The following is a 12512-nucleotide window of genomic DNA, read 5'->3' on the forward strand; positions in this document are numbered from 1 at the left end:
CCTTCCAGACAACCCACCATGTCCAACCTTTCCGACGACACCCTGCGAAAGGTACAGCCCCTTCAACGCGACTCTATGTCCTTTTGCTAACTTCTTGCCCCAGATCCTCCAGCAGATCCAGACCCAGGCCATCACCTCGCAGCGCCAGCTGCAGATGGTCAAGGCTCAGATCGGTTCCAAGGAGAAGGAGCGCAAGATCCTCGAGCTGACCATGCGCGAGCTGGCAACTATCCCTGGCGACGACACTAAGATGTACAGGGGTGTTGGCAAGATGTGAGTTGGTAGGGCCAGTGACCCAGCGTCGCGAACGCGGTCAGGTGCAGTGACCGAATGGTCACAGGCCGCGGCAAGCCCGTGACGTTACCCATCGCTGACGTCGCTAGGTTCATCGCGCAGCCCCGTGCCGAGATCACCTCCAAGCACACTGCGCAGGAGAAGGCACTCGGCGAGGACGTCTCCAACCTGACCAAGAAGGCAAAGTACTTTGAAAAGCAGATGGACGAGGCCAATGGACAGCTGCGTGACATTGTGAGTGGAGAGTGGAGGGGGACAATGTGTCACGGGCCGACGTGCTGGACATGGACTACTTTCATAAACCCAGTCTTTGCTGACGCTTCACGTAGTTCCGCAGCCAGCAGCGTGCCCAGCAGCAGCAGTAATCTCAAACACGACCCGCCAGTCCGCCATAACCCCCACAAGCTCACAAGCTTATGACAATACCCCGCCTGAATTGCACCCACGAGGACAGACTACGTCCCGCCCCATGCATCTACATCCCCTTAGTTGCAGTGTGGAGGAGGATTGGGTCTCGATCCTTGAGCTTCTAGTGTCGCCGAGGGCTAGCTTGCAGTTGCTGACATCTGACACCACCCACCACGGTCGCAACTGTTTGACTGGTGGCTTTGGGAACAGTCCCATTGATGGGGCAGATCAAACTTCTAACCGAATCCCAACCTCAACGCTGGGGCGCAAATGCGGCGATACATGTAGTGACTTGGATACAATGACTAACACAAATGTTTAATCCCGGCCTCTTGGGGCTCTATTGACGGCAGGGGGTCCGTTGACGGTAAAGGGGCGAGGTAGTGGCAGACGACGGTTCTGTGGCACTCAGCCTACTCAAGGTGGTTACTCGAGTGACAGCTGTTGAAAAGCAGGCGATGTTGATGAAGACGTGGTGCTAAGGGCGCCTTGATCGACAGCTGAGGCGACGTGATTGACCGTATCGTCACGTTTGACAATGAGGCCGAAGCCTTGGAGAACGAGGGCGCGGAGCACAAGGTCGAAGCCTTGAGGGTGGCCGAAACCTTCAGTAACGAAGCCGAAGCCTTTTTGGACGAGGCCGGAGCCTTGGTGGACGACGCCGAAACCTTCGCAGGCGCATTGAGCGAAACCTTGGCCGTTGTGGCCAAAAGCGTGGAGAATCTCGCCGAAGCCTTGGAGGACTTGGGCGATGACCGGGAGAACTTGGGCAAAGCCGTGAAGCACTTGGGCGAAGCCTTCAGTCGATTTGGCCGAGGGGGTGGTCGAGGAGACTGAGGCCGGAATCGGGTTGGACGCACCCCACGTGAAGGTCTCGAGGGTAAGATCCTCACACTCGTCGCTGCCGCCAATAAATGCGGCCCACAAGCGGCGCTTGACGATGGCGGGTAGCTGAACGAACGATGTAATGACGTCGCCGGTCAGTTGCATGCCCGACTGCCTCTTGATGGTGTTGGAACTACCGACTGTCTTGCAGTAGTGGTTGCTCTTGGGTTCGAGGAGACGGGCACATATGCAGTCGGTCTTTTTGCAGGCGTACACTTGAATAGGACTGCTGTTTTCGCCACGGGACTCGAGCGCGACTGCCTCATTGATGGCGTCGACAACCTGGCGAAGAGCTCTAGCGTCCTGGCTCAAGACGTCCACCACCTCGAGGTAGGCGTGCACGCCGGGACTCAAGTACAAGGCTGCAATGGCATTCTTGACCTGCCACACGTCCGTAGGCGAGTTGTCGACAAGGATGCGGTCAATCATGTTCAACTCCCACTCGGCAGGGGTGACATTTTCGAAGCCAAGGTGCACAAGGTCGCCACGCTTGGCCCGCATAAGGAGGTCGTCAAGCTCAACTATGCTCAGGTCGTCGATGAGCTCGGCGGGAAAATAGTCGACGTGTGCGAGGGCGTCAAAACCGAACTGGATGTGTCCGTCCAGGTCGAGCGTCGTCCTGTCGCCACGGAAGCGGTTGGCAGTCTTACGAGCGCCCAAGGTAGTGGAATGTCTTGGGTCATTCGGGCAGTTGTGTAGAAGGTTGCTCTTGTCGATCCCTTTGCCGGGGCACAATCGGCATGAGAAGAGACCGGATGCTGTTGGAATGAATGAATCTTCCAACACTTTCAGGAGAACAATCTCGCATGGTTCATAGCAATAGTTGAAGTTGCGTGTCTTGTCGCCATGAACCGTGTCGAGGTATGCACCGAACCGCGCTTGCGCGTATGCGGCTGTCTCGGCAGGGGTCATGCCGTACGTTGGGTGGCGCTTGTAGAGAGCGGCAGCGATGACGATCTCGACGCCCTCCTCGCGACTGTTAAACCACGCCCAGGTCTCCTCCTTGGTCACACCGGCGGGGAGAAGGGGGTGGCGGTGGAACTCGGGCGTGCCGAGGGCGACAAGCAACTCTGCAGCACGCCAGATGCCGTCAAACAGGACGCGGCGAGCGGGCGAGTCGGTTACGTCGGCAACCTTCTCGTGCGAGGCGATGGCGGTCAGACGGCGGGAGACGGCGGCGGCGGAGCGCTGCTCGGTGGTAAGGCCTGGCGTCGCAGTAGACATCCGACTCGCGATGAGATACTCCTCCTGGACACGCAGCTGTCTGCGAGCCTTTTCGAGGAGGAGGTCGAGGCCGCGAGCCTTGACGGCGGTGCGGCACGCAGCGAGGAGGACCTGCATGTCGGAGAGGGAGGTTACGTCCGGACGCGTCGGGAGCGAGGTGGCGGTCACGAGGCATGCCTGACCGATGGCGGTCACGACCGCGTCCAGCTCGATGAGCTCGTCGGCAAGGTCACTGTCGTACTTGATCCGTCCCCTGTGAACGGCGACGACACAATGGCGAAGGTGGACGGTGAAGTTCTGGCGATGAACATGGTGCCGACCCATGGGAGGAAGGGGCCGGTCATCTTGTTCATACGCGCAAACTTCTTGCCGTGCTCTTTCACCTCGGCATTGGGCACATGTGTGTGGCCGTCGAAGAACTCGTCGTCCCCGGGCATCGCAGAGTAGAACTCGGCGAGGTTGATAAAGACAGCAGTCACTTGCTGCGATTCGCAGAGAACGATTAGGGGGCGGTACCAGTAGATAAGACGGCAGAGGTACAGGATGGCGAGGATGATCTCGAAGTGGTCGAGGTCGAGGGCCCAGAGATCCAAGAACGGACCGTTAACGAGCATGCGAGTGTCGCGGTCGTTAGCTACGACTCCGTGGGCGTAGGCCTGGCTCCAGTTGGCGTAGGTGGTACCAGGGCCAGCGTTATCGCCACGGTAGTCGATACCTGGAGCGCGGAACTCGAACTCTTCGACCGTGATGTCCTTGCTCGCGGAAACCCAGACTGGGTGGGGGTTGTCGTGCCAGGTGCGACGAACGAGTGCCGCGTCGGCTACTGCATTGAGGGCTCTCGGGTGAATGCGCCGCGACGAGCGCTGCCCCCAAACCTCGGCCGAGCCGCGGATGAGCCGCTCAATGGTGACGTTGAGCTGCACACTGGCACCCCCAGTCGGCGGGGTAGTGATGGGGTTGGATGGGGGAAAGAACGAGCTGTCCGGCTCATGCTGGAGGCCGTCCTTGGCAGAGTTCAGCCAGAGCGGGTCACCGACAGCGATCAACGCGCGCTCAAGAGCCTGCAGATCGAGGCGCGATCGGTACTCGTAGATGTCGACATCGATGGCATTGACTGGCACATGTCAGTGTTGTTCATGTCCCCCATTGAACTCACTGTCGAGACGGTACACCGACCATGTCGAGTCGGGCAACAGCTCGCCAATGACACGCGCATCGTTAGCCAGCCTCGAGTGCTTTGCATTCTTGGCGTCGTTTTCGAGTCGTCCTTGTGGACTATTCGCAACGCTCTCTCCACCGTAGTGGACATGGACCAAGGAACCCGGTGGAAGCGTGGCGAGGGACTTCCAGTCAAGCGAGTTGCACGGCCTGGGAGGCGATATCAGTACATGAGTCAGATTCTGCGCTTCCGGCATATCATGGCGATCCTTGTGAGCATGCAAACTGATTCACCAACCAGGATCACTGGGATCACTGGATCGCTGGATTACCAGATGTGACTGGATCACCAGATGACCGGATCACCGGATGACTGGATCATTGGTAACCCCCGCGGTGCACCTTACCAGTGGGTAACATGTCCTCAACAGTGCGAGCAGGAGCTACTGCGCTGTGTGATCGTCATCGTAAAGGACGAGTGGAGGTGGATGGATGCGGGAGCTAAGTTATCAAAAATCGAAGGTGGATGGAGAAATGGATGAAGGTGAGAATCCAGGGGAAGCTTTCGGCTGAATATATAGGACCCTGAATGATGGCCCTGATCGACTTTTCCCCGGAAGCAATTGCCGGAAATTCCTTATAAACTGTTTGTAATAAATTACGGCTTAATTTACATTTGGAGATTAGAACCTCCAACCAACAACGGCATGTCCACCTCATTTTTCATGTCCGCCACCTTTCGACCGCCTCTCCAGTCCGTTCGATTCTCTGAGCATACTGATGTCTTGGGCGATTGGGGTAGGTATCCATGCTGCGTACATGGTCTAGGGATCGTTCAGAGCGCTTGCATATGTGGATGCCGATCTGGAGGGTCGGAAACGAAACTGGCGAGGTTAGTCCGTAAATGGCCGGAAGACTTTCAACCCTCATTGCTCGTTCAATTTCGCTCCTATCCAAAATGCGAGAGCTCCACGGGGTGCCCGAGGTCCACGCGATCACGCTAGACCATTTCGGGCCCAAATTGGTGCCCGAAGTGAACAACGGGGACCACGTCAGTGTGAGAGTGGCGGATTCCGCCGACCCGACCGACCAACTTCGAACGTCCACTGTTCATCCAATTCTTCTTCTACATTGCATCCGAAAACATTGGCACGACACTGAGAAGCTGGAGAATATCAGAGGCTGCTTGGTCCAGGGGTAAGATGGATCCTTCGGGTTTTGCACCCAGAACAACTGTTCTAGATTGGATTCGACCCGGGTTCGAGTCCCGGAGCGGCCCGCTACGTGCTATCTTTTGCCTGGGGAGCTTGCTGAAGCTTCTGGAGGTGTAGGAACAAGTTTTTGACCTTGTTGGAAGAAGTGTAGGAGGTGGGTTGGCGAGTGTGGCACGATCGGCGGAGGGGAATGGCATTCCTTGGGGCGTGCATCGTTTTTACAAAGATCTGCAGTGACATGGATGGGCGGGGACCGCATTTTTAGACGCCACAGAGGCAAGAGGGACGGAGGACAACGACTCGCGCAGAGGGAGGGAGAGAGGGAGAGGGAGATGATGTGGCACCACTGTGGCAGGGGAAGTAGACGCATGTCCACCTGGGCACAAAATTGGCGCTCTTCAAAGCATGATGCAAGCACTTGCATTTTTACTTTAAATGTATCCTCAGCTCAGAAGGTCGTGCACCAGCTGTGGAGCAGCAGACAGCGACGACAAGAAAAGGTCAAAGCCGGAGGCGGACGACTGGCAACCGGGATAAATGCGCCAAAAATGCCTCGGAAATATTCGACCTCTGAGCCGTCCTGACCGTCCTCACCTCGTCCATTGGCCTGGCTCCTCGATATCGACCACCCGCAACAGAGCATACAGTGAGTAGCAGCAGGCGGCAGCAGCAGCCTCGACACGGTCACGACGACCACAAGGCGTGTTTCCAGGTTGCCTCAGAGTTTGAACCGACGCTGACGACCCAGCCCATCATGTCGAGCGGATTCCACGGCTTCAGGCAGTACGTCGACTTACCCCGATGAGGTCGACTGGCGCGTGCAACGAGCGCAGCGAGAATGGTCGCCGCAACGGCGTGCGGGAGGCTGTACATGGACGAGGGGATGTGGGAAGGACAGCGTTTGGGCCCATTGTGCCCCAATGGGACCAGGTCCAACGTATCCTCGACCATGTCGGCGTCATCCCGGTCTCCGTTGCCGTCCGCCATGTCGTTGTTGACTCGCCACGCCGCGCCGCCAGTCGTCTTTCGCGTGTGCACTGGAACTATGCTGACGCTCCATCTAGGGACATGCCTCCTCCTGGAGGCTACGAGTCGCTGAAGTACAAGCGTAACCTCCCCACCCGCGGTCCCGGCGGTGCCGTCGTCTTTGGCGCTGTCACCATCATCTGCGCTCTTGGCTTCTGGCGTCTCGGCGAGGGCAACCTCGAGCGTCGGTGAGTCCTGAATTGCGCGATTGGACCGGAGCAGGGGATACGTGTTGTGGGCTGTCGTGGCCACCTCGAGGCGAGGAGGAAGACAGCATGTCGACTGCTTTGACGTCCTTGCCAATTCAGTCGTTTGGCATGCTCCCTTCAGACCCACTCGGACACTCTTCCTGCGTTCATCCCGCTGCTCCTTCACTTCCGAGACGCACGGAACAAGCTAACCTTGCAGCGAGCTCAAGCGTGAGAAGGCCTGGTCGCGCATCAACCTCGTCCCCGCCATGCTCGCCGAGCAGGACCGCGACGTCTACCGCAGGAACCAGGCGGCCCTCGCCCGCGAGAAGGAGATTATGAAGGACGTCCCCGGCTGGGAGGTGAGTGCAGGAGGGCAGGAGTGGGCGGCGGAGGGAACGGGCCGTGTACCATCCGCCTATCGCTCAAGACATGGATGTGACGAGAGCGCGGTGGCTAACGAGTTCCAGGTCGGCAAGAGCGCCTACAACTCCAAGAAGTATACCCCCAGCACCATTGTCGTTCTCTAAACAATGTAAAAAGACCACGACAACGCGAATGTATCAGCATTGCACGGAAGCCAGTGGTGGTGCCATGGTGTGTTGGGTGGGGTGTGTTGTGTGTGTTGGGTCTGGGGGTCACTAGGGCCCGCTTTGCGGCTGGAGTCCGTCTTCATGTGGTTCCAGCCATATAATGAGCAAGCTGGGTTCGACATATTCATCGGATGGTCTCCAGGCTGGGTGTAGCTGTGTCTGTCAGGCTTGGGGCCACATCTTTCCCTGTTTGTCCGTTTGGGCCTGGTTCAGTGTATCAGTGGTCGTGGTGCATGGGTCGCATTGTTCCGGGATGGCATCGCGCCGCTCTCTTCGCTGCTGTACTGAAATTTAGCATCTGGGGGTGTACACATTCTCACCCATCGATCCCCCTGTCAAATGCGTTAACGTGACAGCGACAGCGCTACTCTGCTGCGGTGGGAAGACTTGTCCATGGTCGACGTCGTCGTACTTCTCCAGGGTGCTAGTGCATTGACTATTGGCACTCCAAAAGCTGACATATGTTTGTACTGTAACCTGCCCCCTCGTTGCCCATGTGTGTCACCTACATACCCACATCCCTCTTGCAGAGTGGTGTTGGCAGTGGTTGACAAATGAAAGTCACGGAGCTTGACGAAGAGGGCTGAGGGACATGCTCCCGCTCGCCACCTCGCCATCTATGCACGCCCGCCTTGACCGCCTCGACTCGCCCCCATTCCCTTGCTCACCTTCTCGGCCCTCTCGTGATCACCGCCCCTCTCCCACCCCATCGTCGCTCCTCACCCTCGACATGGGCTCAGGCAACGGTGCATCAGTGTCATAGTTGCCCGCCCGTTGGTGGAGCGCCACTGTACGACTGTCCTGCACGACTCCTGTTCAGCTCATGTTTGCACCCCGGAATTGTGAATCGCGAGTGGAGCAACACTGTCGCTCCCAGCTCAGACTGCGTTGCACACGTCACCTCCGCTCATCTACGGCGTCGGGGTGGGGGTCTCTCGCCACCCACAGCTGGAAGGGCCCTTCTTCCCCCAGCGCATGTCCCGCCCCGCCACCGCACCGTTCCCTCACCCAGTCATAAAACCAGCCACCGCACACACCAGGCCAGTCAGTAGAAACCCAACCATGCAGCAGTAATAGTGATAGAAAACAGAAGAAGAAAGTGCATCGCCCACGTCCTCGGGCGGTATAAAAAAGAAGTATAGCGAAAACGAAAGTATCTCCTCCCCCTTCCTCAGCGGCGACGACCGCGACGGCCTCGCGCGCGAGCTTGACTTGTTGTGTTGATTCGAGGGATGAATCGCTTAGGCGCCGAAACCGTAGAGGGTGCGGCCCTGGCGCTTGAGAGCGTAGACGACGTCGAGCGAGGTAACAGTCTTGCGCTTGGCGTGCTCAGTGTAGGTGACCGAGTCGCGGATAACGTTCTCGAGGAAGATCTTGAGGACGCCGCGGGTCTCCTCGTAGATGAGGCCCGAGATACGCTTGACACCACCACGGCGAGCGAGACGGCGGATAGCGGGCTTGGTGATACCCTGGATGTTGTCACGAAGCACCTGGAGGAGAGAGTCAGCAACAAGAAAGGTAGCATGAGAGTGTTGGCCGTGCAAGTATGTGCAAGAAGAACCAAACACCAGGAAGAGGGGGATGTGGACTTACCTTGCGGTGACGCTTAGCACCACCCTTGCCGAGACCCTTGCCACCCTTTCCGCGACCGGACATTGTTGATATAAGTTGTTGTTGGGGGGGTTGGTGTAGAGAGAGAGGAGAGGAGCGTTTGCTGATTGAGAGCTGGGATGGGGAATAAGACCGAGTGGGGAGCCGGGTCTTATATGTGACGGGGAGGGGTTGGTGCAGATCTGGTCCCGCGCCACCGCAGGGCCCCAGGAAGGCAGGGGGCAGGCGTCTGACGCAAACACTGGCCATAACGCCGTGATTCGCATTGATCTTGGGCCGTTGGGTCACGTGAGTCACGTGACTTTGATCAATCAGTCAGTGATCTTGCATCCTCGTTTGTTGTGCCCAGAGCGGGTCGTCGCCCAAACAAACGCCCCCCGCCAGCACCAACACACACAGGGGCGAGAGCATGAGGCCATCGTTTGCCATCTTCAGCCAGCCGCGCCAGTGTCACTCCGCATGCATCCTGCACCCATCGCGTTCTACTCTATACTCTTACCCCTTCCTCGTCACCCTGTCCCCCCGTTAGCAATGCGCCTGCACGAGTGTGTCAGAGAGCGTCTCGGCGTACTCGAACTGCTGCGCCGATCCGTGCCACAAGCCATCTGATGCCACGCCGCCGTTAACAAACAGTCCCCCCCCCCACCCATCTGCCCCTCTTACCACCCACTAACCATGCCGCGGCGGCGGGACACGCAACAACCGCTTGCAGTCCAGCTGCTCGCCGATGGCGACACTGGCCTCCCACCCCCTCTTCCCCGCCGACACAAACGACCAGATCGTACTGCATGACAAGGTCTACAACCTGTGCGCGCTCGCGCTCCGCGCCTACATTCTCACTTGGTACTCGCGCTTCTCGCCCCGGGATCGCGCACTCCTCCCAGCTATCAACCGCGACATTCTTGTCCCGCTGCTCGGCCCCATCCTCGCCGACCTGCATAGCGACTCGGCGCCGCTCGCCGACTTGATCCTTCTCCACGTCCCGACACTGGCGGCCACGCATTTGCAGGTGTATTGGGCTGCCCGCGCCGCCGTGACGTTAGCGGGGGACGACGACCTGGCCACAGCGTACCACGCCCGCGCGCCGCTCCTCATCACCGAACGCGTCAACGACACGTATGTCCTCTCGCCGCGCTACTGCTCGGCTCTCGTCGAGTCGTTCCTCGCCCTGCGACTGTCACCGTCCGAGTATGCTGCAGACGCGGAACGTCTCGTCGTCCGTGAAGTCGTCGCGCGCGCCGTTCTCGTGTCTGTGGGCCGACGACTTGCCCAGCCGTGGTTCTATGCCCAGATCGTACTCAAGCTCTTGGGTCAACCGGGCACTCCGCGCAGGGGCAAGTCGATTGGCAACCAGCCACCACCCTATCCACCACACAAAGGCTGGCAACGAGGAGTGCACATTGCACTTCGCACGTACCGCACCCTCGTGACTGTCATCACTGTCCTGTGGTCTGGCCTCACATGGCTCATCGCCACTCTGTCAGCGTGCCCGCCGGCCAGTCCCAAGCACAACCGTGTCATGGATCCATGGCTTGCCGTCGCCGCCGCCTGGCTGGGGACCGACGGACGCGCAGGTCTCGCACGCCCGTCGTGGTCCGTGAGGACCGCCTGGGGCAGCGTCGAGATTGTCACTGCCCTCCTCGCGCCCATTCTCGACCGCCTCCTCCCGTATCTCCTTGAGCAGCACCTCAACGCCAAGCTCGGGATCAAGGTCGTGGACCTGCTGGAGCGCATCCTGTTCCCGAACGGATACCCGGGCCCGCCCCCCGTCGACCCGACACCGGAAGAGGCGAAGGCGCTGGACAGCGCTCTGCGGCAACGCGTCGATGAGCTCGTCCCGCGCAGACTCAAACTCTGGGTCACACCCGTGGACGGCGACAGCGTGGACGCGCTCGTGGACCCGTTCTCAAACGCCGGGTGTAACGCCCACTTGGTCGGTACGCTGTATAATGCCGTCGTGGCCACACTGCTGCCAGAGCTCGTGCAGGGGGACGCACCAGCTACTACCAGTGGCAAGGCCACACCACCGGTGGAGGCGGCACCGCCGTACTCGGTGTCTGACGAGAAGGCATCAGTCAATGAGAACAAGGTCGACGAGAAGGCGTCTGCACTGGATAAAAAGGTTCAGGAGAAGGCCTAGAGGCCCCCGTTGTATATCTAATCTATAAACTACACTGCCAAGAGAAAAATGCCACGACCCAGCCAGGACTTTACGTTTTAAAAGTCCTTCCACTCGTCCTCGTCCCAGTTGTCCTTCTTGACAGGCTTGGCGGGAGCCGGGGTCGACGACGACGAGCGCGCCGGGGCCGGAGTGGCGACGTTGGGGAGGCAGCCGAGCCCGAGGCGTGGGCTCCGTGGTCGTCCCACTCGTCGAAAAAGTCGTCGCCGTGCTGGCCCACCTGGCCGTAACCCTGGTCACGGGCCGAGCCCTTGCCGAGGCCGAGCTTGCCAAACTGCTCGTTGAGGTCGACGCCGCCCTTGGTGCGGGCCACGTCGTTGACCTGGCCCCAGCCGTCGGCAGCACGGGCAGCGGCCCAGCCACCGGCTGTCTTGGCCTGCGTGGTTGCGGTGGAGACGTAGCGCTTCCAGTCGTCGCTGGCGCCAGTGTCGTACATTTCCTGGGCGCGCGACATGCCGGGCTTGACGACCGTCTGGTTAATCTCGCCAGCGGCGCTGGTGACGGCGCTCGAGAACAGGCCCCAGCCCTTGCTCAGAGCGCCGAGGGGGTTGCGCTGAAACTCGTCGAGCGTAGGGGCCGCGTGCGACGAGAGGTTGTAGCTCGGGTGCGAGCTGGCCGGGTCAGGCGACGGGGCCGAACCAAAGCCACCGTACTTGCCGCCCTGCGACGGCGGGAGGTGGTCGGGACGCGACGCGTTGGCACTGCCGAGACGCTCAAAGTACGCCTCGTTGCCGACCTTGGAGGGCACATCGTCCTGGTACGGGCTGTTGGTGCGCGACGGCGTGTTGGAGCCCAACGAGCTGCCACCGAGAGCGCGCGACTTGCGGGTTGCCTGGCCCGAGTCTGGGCGAGAGGGAGCGCCAAAGTTGGCAGGAGGCGACGACTTGGCCCAGTCGGTAGGCGGGTCGGCGCAGGCAGCAGCGAGCTTTTCGCGGTACTGAGCGGCAGCCCACGAGTTGTACTTTTCGTTCATGCCAATGCCCTTGGAGTAGCCACCCTCCGAGCCGTAGCTCTCCATAAAGGTCTTGAACGCCTCGTTGCCGCCGAGGGTCATCTTCTTGAGCTGGTCATCGGACCACTTGTCCATCGTGATGGAGCGCACAAACGAGATGTGCACACCGAAACCTGTGACACCGCCGTCAGAAAATGGGTCCGACAGCAGTCGTCTGGGGACGATGAACCTAGAACTCACCGCGATGGACACCCGAGCACTCGAGGCAGATGAAGGTGCCGTACGAGACAGACGCCCACTGGGGAGACGGGGCATTGCAGTCGACACAGACTGGAGTGGTCAGCTTGAGAAAAATGGGTGGTGGACAGAGAGAGCCCTCGACATCTTGCGTCGCGCGCACGACCGGCAGACCGACGTGTTCGTGGAACCTGCCGAGACTCCAACCGTGTCGCGGCCATCTTGAACTTTGAACCTGAGAGGGCCCAGTTGTACTCACGCTTGTTGGCGCCCGTGCTCATAAGAGTGAGGAGTTCCTTTTTCTGGTAGTTTTCGGCCATGGTGGTTGCACAATGTTGGTGAATAGGTGAATAGGGAGTTTGTGCAGATGGAGAGCAAAGGAGACACGCTCCAGAGGATGGTCGTGTCGCTGGTGAGCGACTGCGCCAGCACACGCCCCGCGACACGTAAAGGGCGGGTTCGGGTCAACTGGGGACAGCCAGGCACCGTTCAAATTGCAATTAGAAATGGGCCAGATCCTGCCGTGGGAATGTTAATGGGGGG

The 12512-nt window shown here is 59.5% G+C and overlaps 6 protein-coding genes and 1 non-coding gene across 7 annotated transcripts; 4 read left to right on the forward strand and 3 right to left on the reverse strand.

Annotated features, from left to right (window-relative positions):
- Positions 1–18: 18 nt before the first annotated feature.
- Positions 19–659, forward strand: EHS24_002602 (uncharacterized protein; the record flags this gene model as incomplete). Its single annotated transcript, XM_028618337.1, has 4 exons — positions 19–51; positions 104–273; positions 384–528; positions 624–659. The coding sequence occupies 4 exons, from the start codon at positions 19–21 to the stop codon at positions 657–659; spliced, it is 384 nt and encodes a 127-aa protein (XP_028473293.1).
- A 469-nt stretch (positions 660–1128) lies between these two features.
- Positions 1129–4351, reverse strand: EHS24_002603 (uncharacterized protein; the record flags this gene model as incomplete). Its single annotated transcript, XM_028618338.1, has 4 exons — positions 1129–3051; positions 3084–3925; positions 3968–4179; positions 4320–4351. 4 exons carry the CDS (start codon positions 4349–4351, stop codon positions 1129–1131), a joined length of 3009 nt encoding a protein of 1002 aa, XP_028473294.1.
- A 798-nt stretch (positions 4352–5149) lies between these two features.
- EHS24_002604 lies at positions 5150–5248 on the forward strand. The gene has a single exon. It is a non-coding gene; the product is annotated as a tRNA-Pro (tRNA).
- A 689-nt stretch (positions 5249–5937) lies between these two features.
- Positions 5938–6927, forward strand: EHS24_002605 (uncharacterized protein; the record flags this gene model as incomplete). Its single annotated transcript, XM_028618339.1, has 4 exons — positions 5938–5966; positions 6017–6397; positions 6618–6759; positions 6868–6927. 4 exons carry the CDS (start codon positions 5938–5940, stop codon positions 6925–6927), a joined length of 612 nt encoding a protein of 203 aa, XP_028473295.1.
- A 1304-nt stretch (positions 6928–8231) lies between these two features.
- On the reverse strand, positions 8232–8646 carry HHF1_1 (Histone H4; the record flags this gene model as incomplete). Its single annotated transcript, XM_028618340.1, has 2 exons — positions 8232–8480; positions 8584–8646. 2 exons carry the CDS (start codon positions 8644–8646, stop codon positions 8232–8234), a joined length of 312 nt encoding a protein of 103 aa, XP_028473296.1.
- A 682-nt stretch (positions 8647–9328) lies between these two features.
- On the forward strand, positions 9329–10741 carry EHS24_002607 (uncharacterized protein; the record flags this gene model as incomplete). Its single annotated transcript, XM_028618341.1, has 1 exon — positions 9329–10741. One exon carries the CDS (start codon positions 9329–9331, stop codon positions 10739–10741), a length of 1413 nt encoding a protein of 470 aa, XP_028473297.1.
- Positions 10742–10818: 77 nt separating this feature from the next.
- Positions 10819–12289, reverse strand: GCS1_1 (Zn finger-containing GTPase- Activating Protein for ARF; the record flags this gene model as incomplete). Its single annotated transcript, XM_028618342.1, is given in 4 exon segments — positions 10819–10951; positions 10969–11905; positions 11973–12062; positions 12229–12289. 4 exon segments carry the CDS (start codon positions 12287–12289, stop codon positions 10819–10821), a joined length of 1221 nt encoding a protein of 406 aa, XP_028473298.1.
- Between the last annotated feature and the right edge of the window lie 223 nt (positions 12290–12512).

This window comes from Apiotrichum porosum, assembly GCF_003942205.1.
Source record: "Apiotrichum porosum strain DSM 27194 chromosome Unknown scaffold_13, whole genome shotgun sequence".
NCBI classification, from domain to species: Eukaryota; Fungi; Basidiomycota; class Tremellomycetes; order Trichosporonales; family Trichosporonaceae; genus Apiotrichum; species Apiotrichum porosum.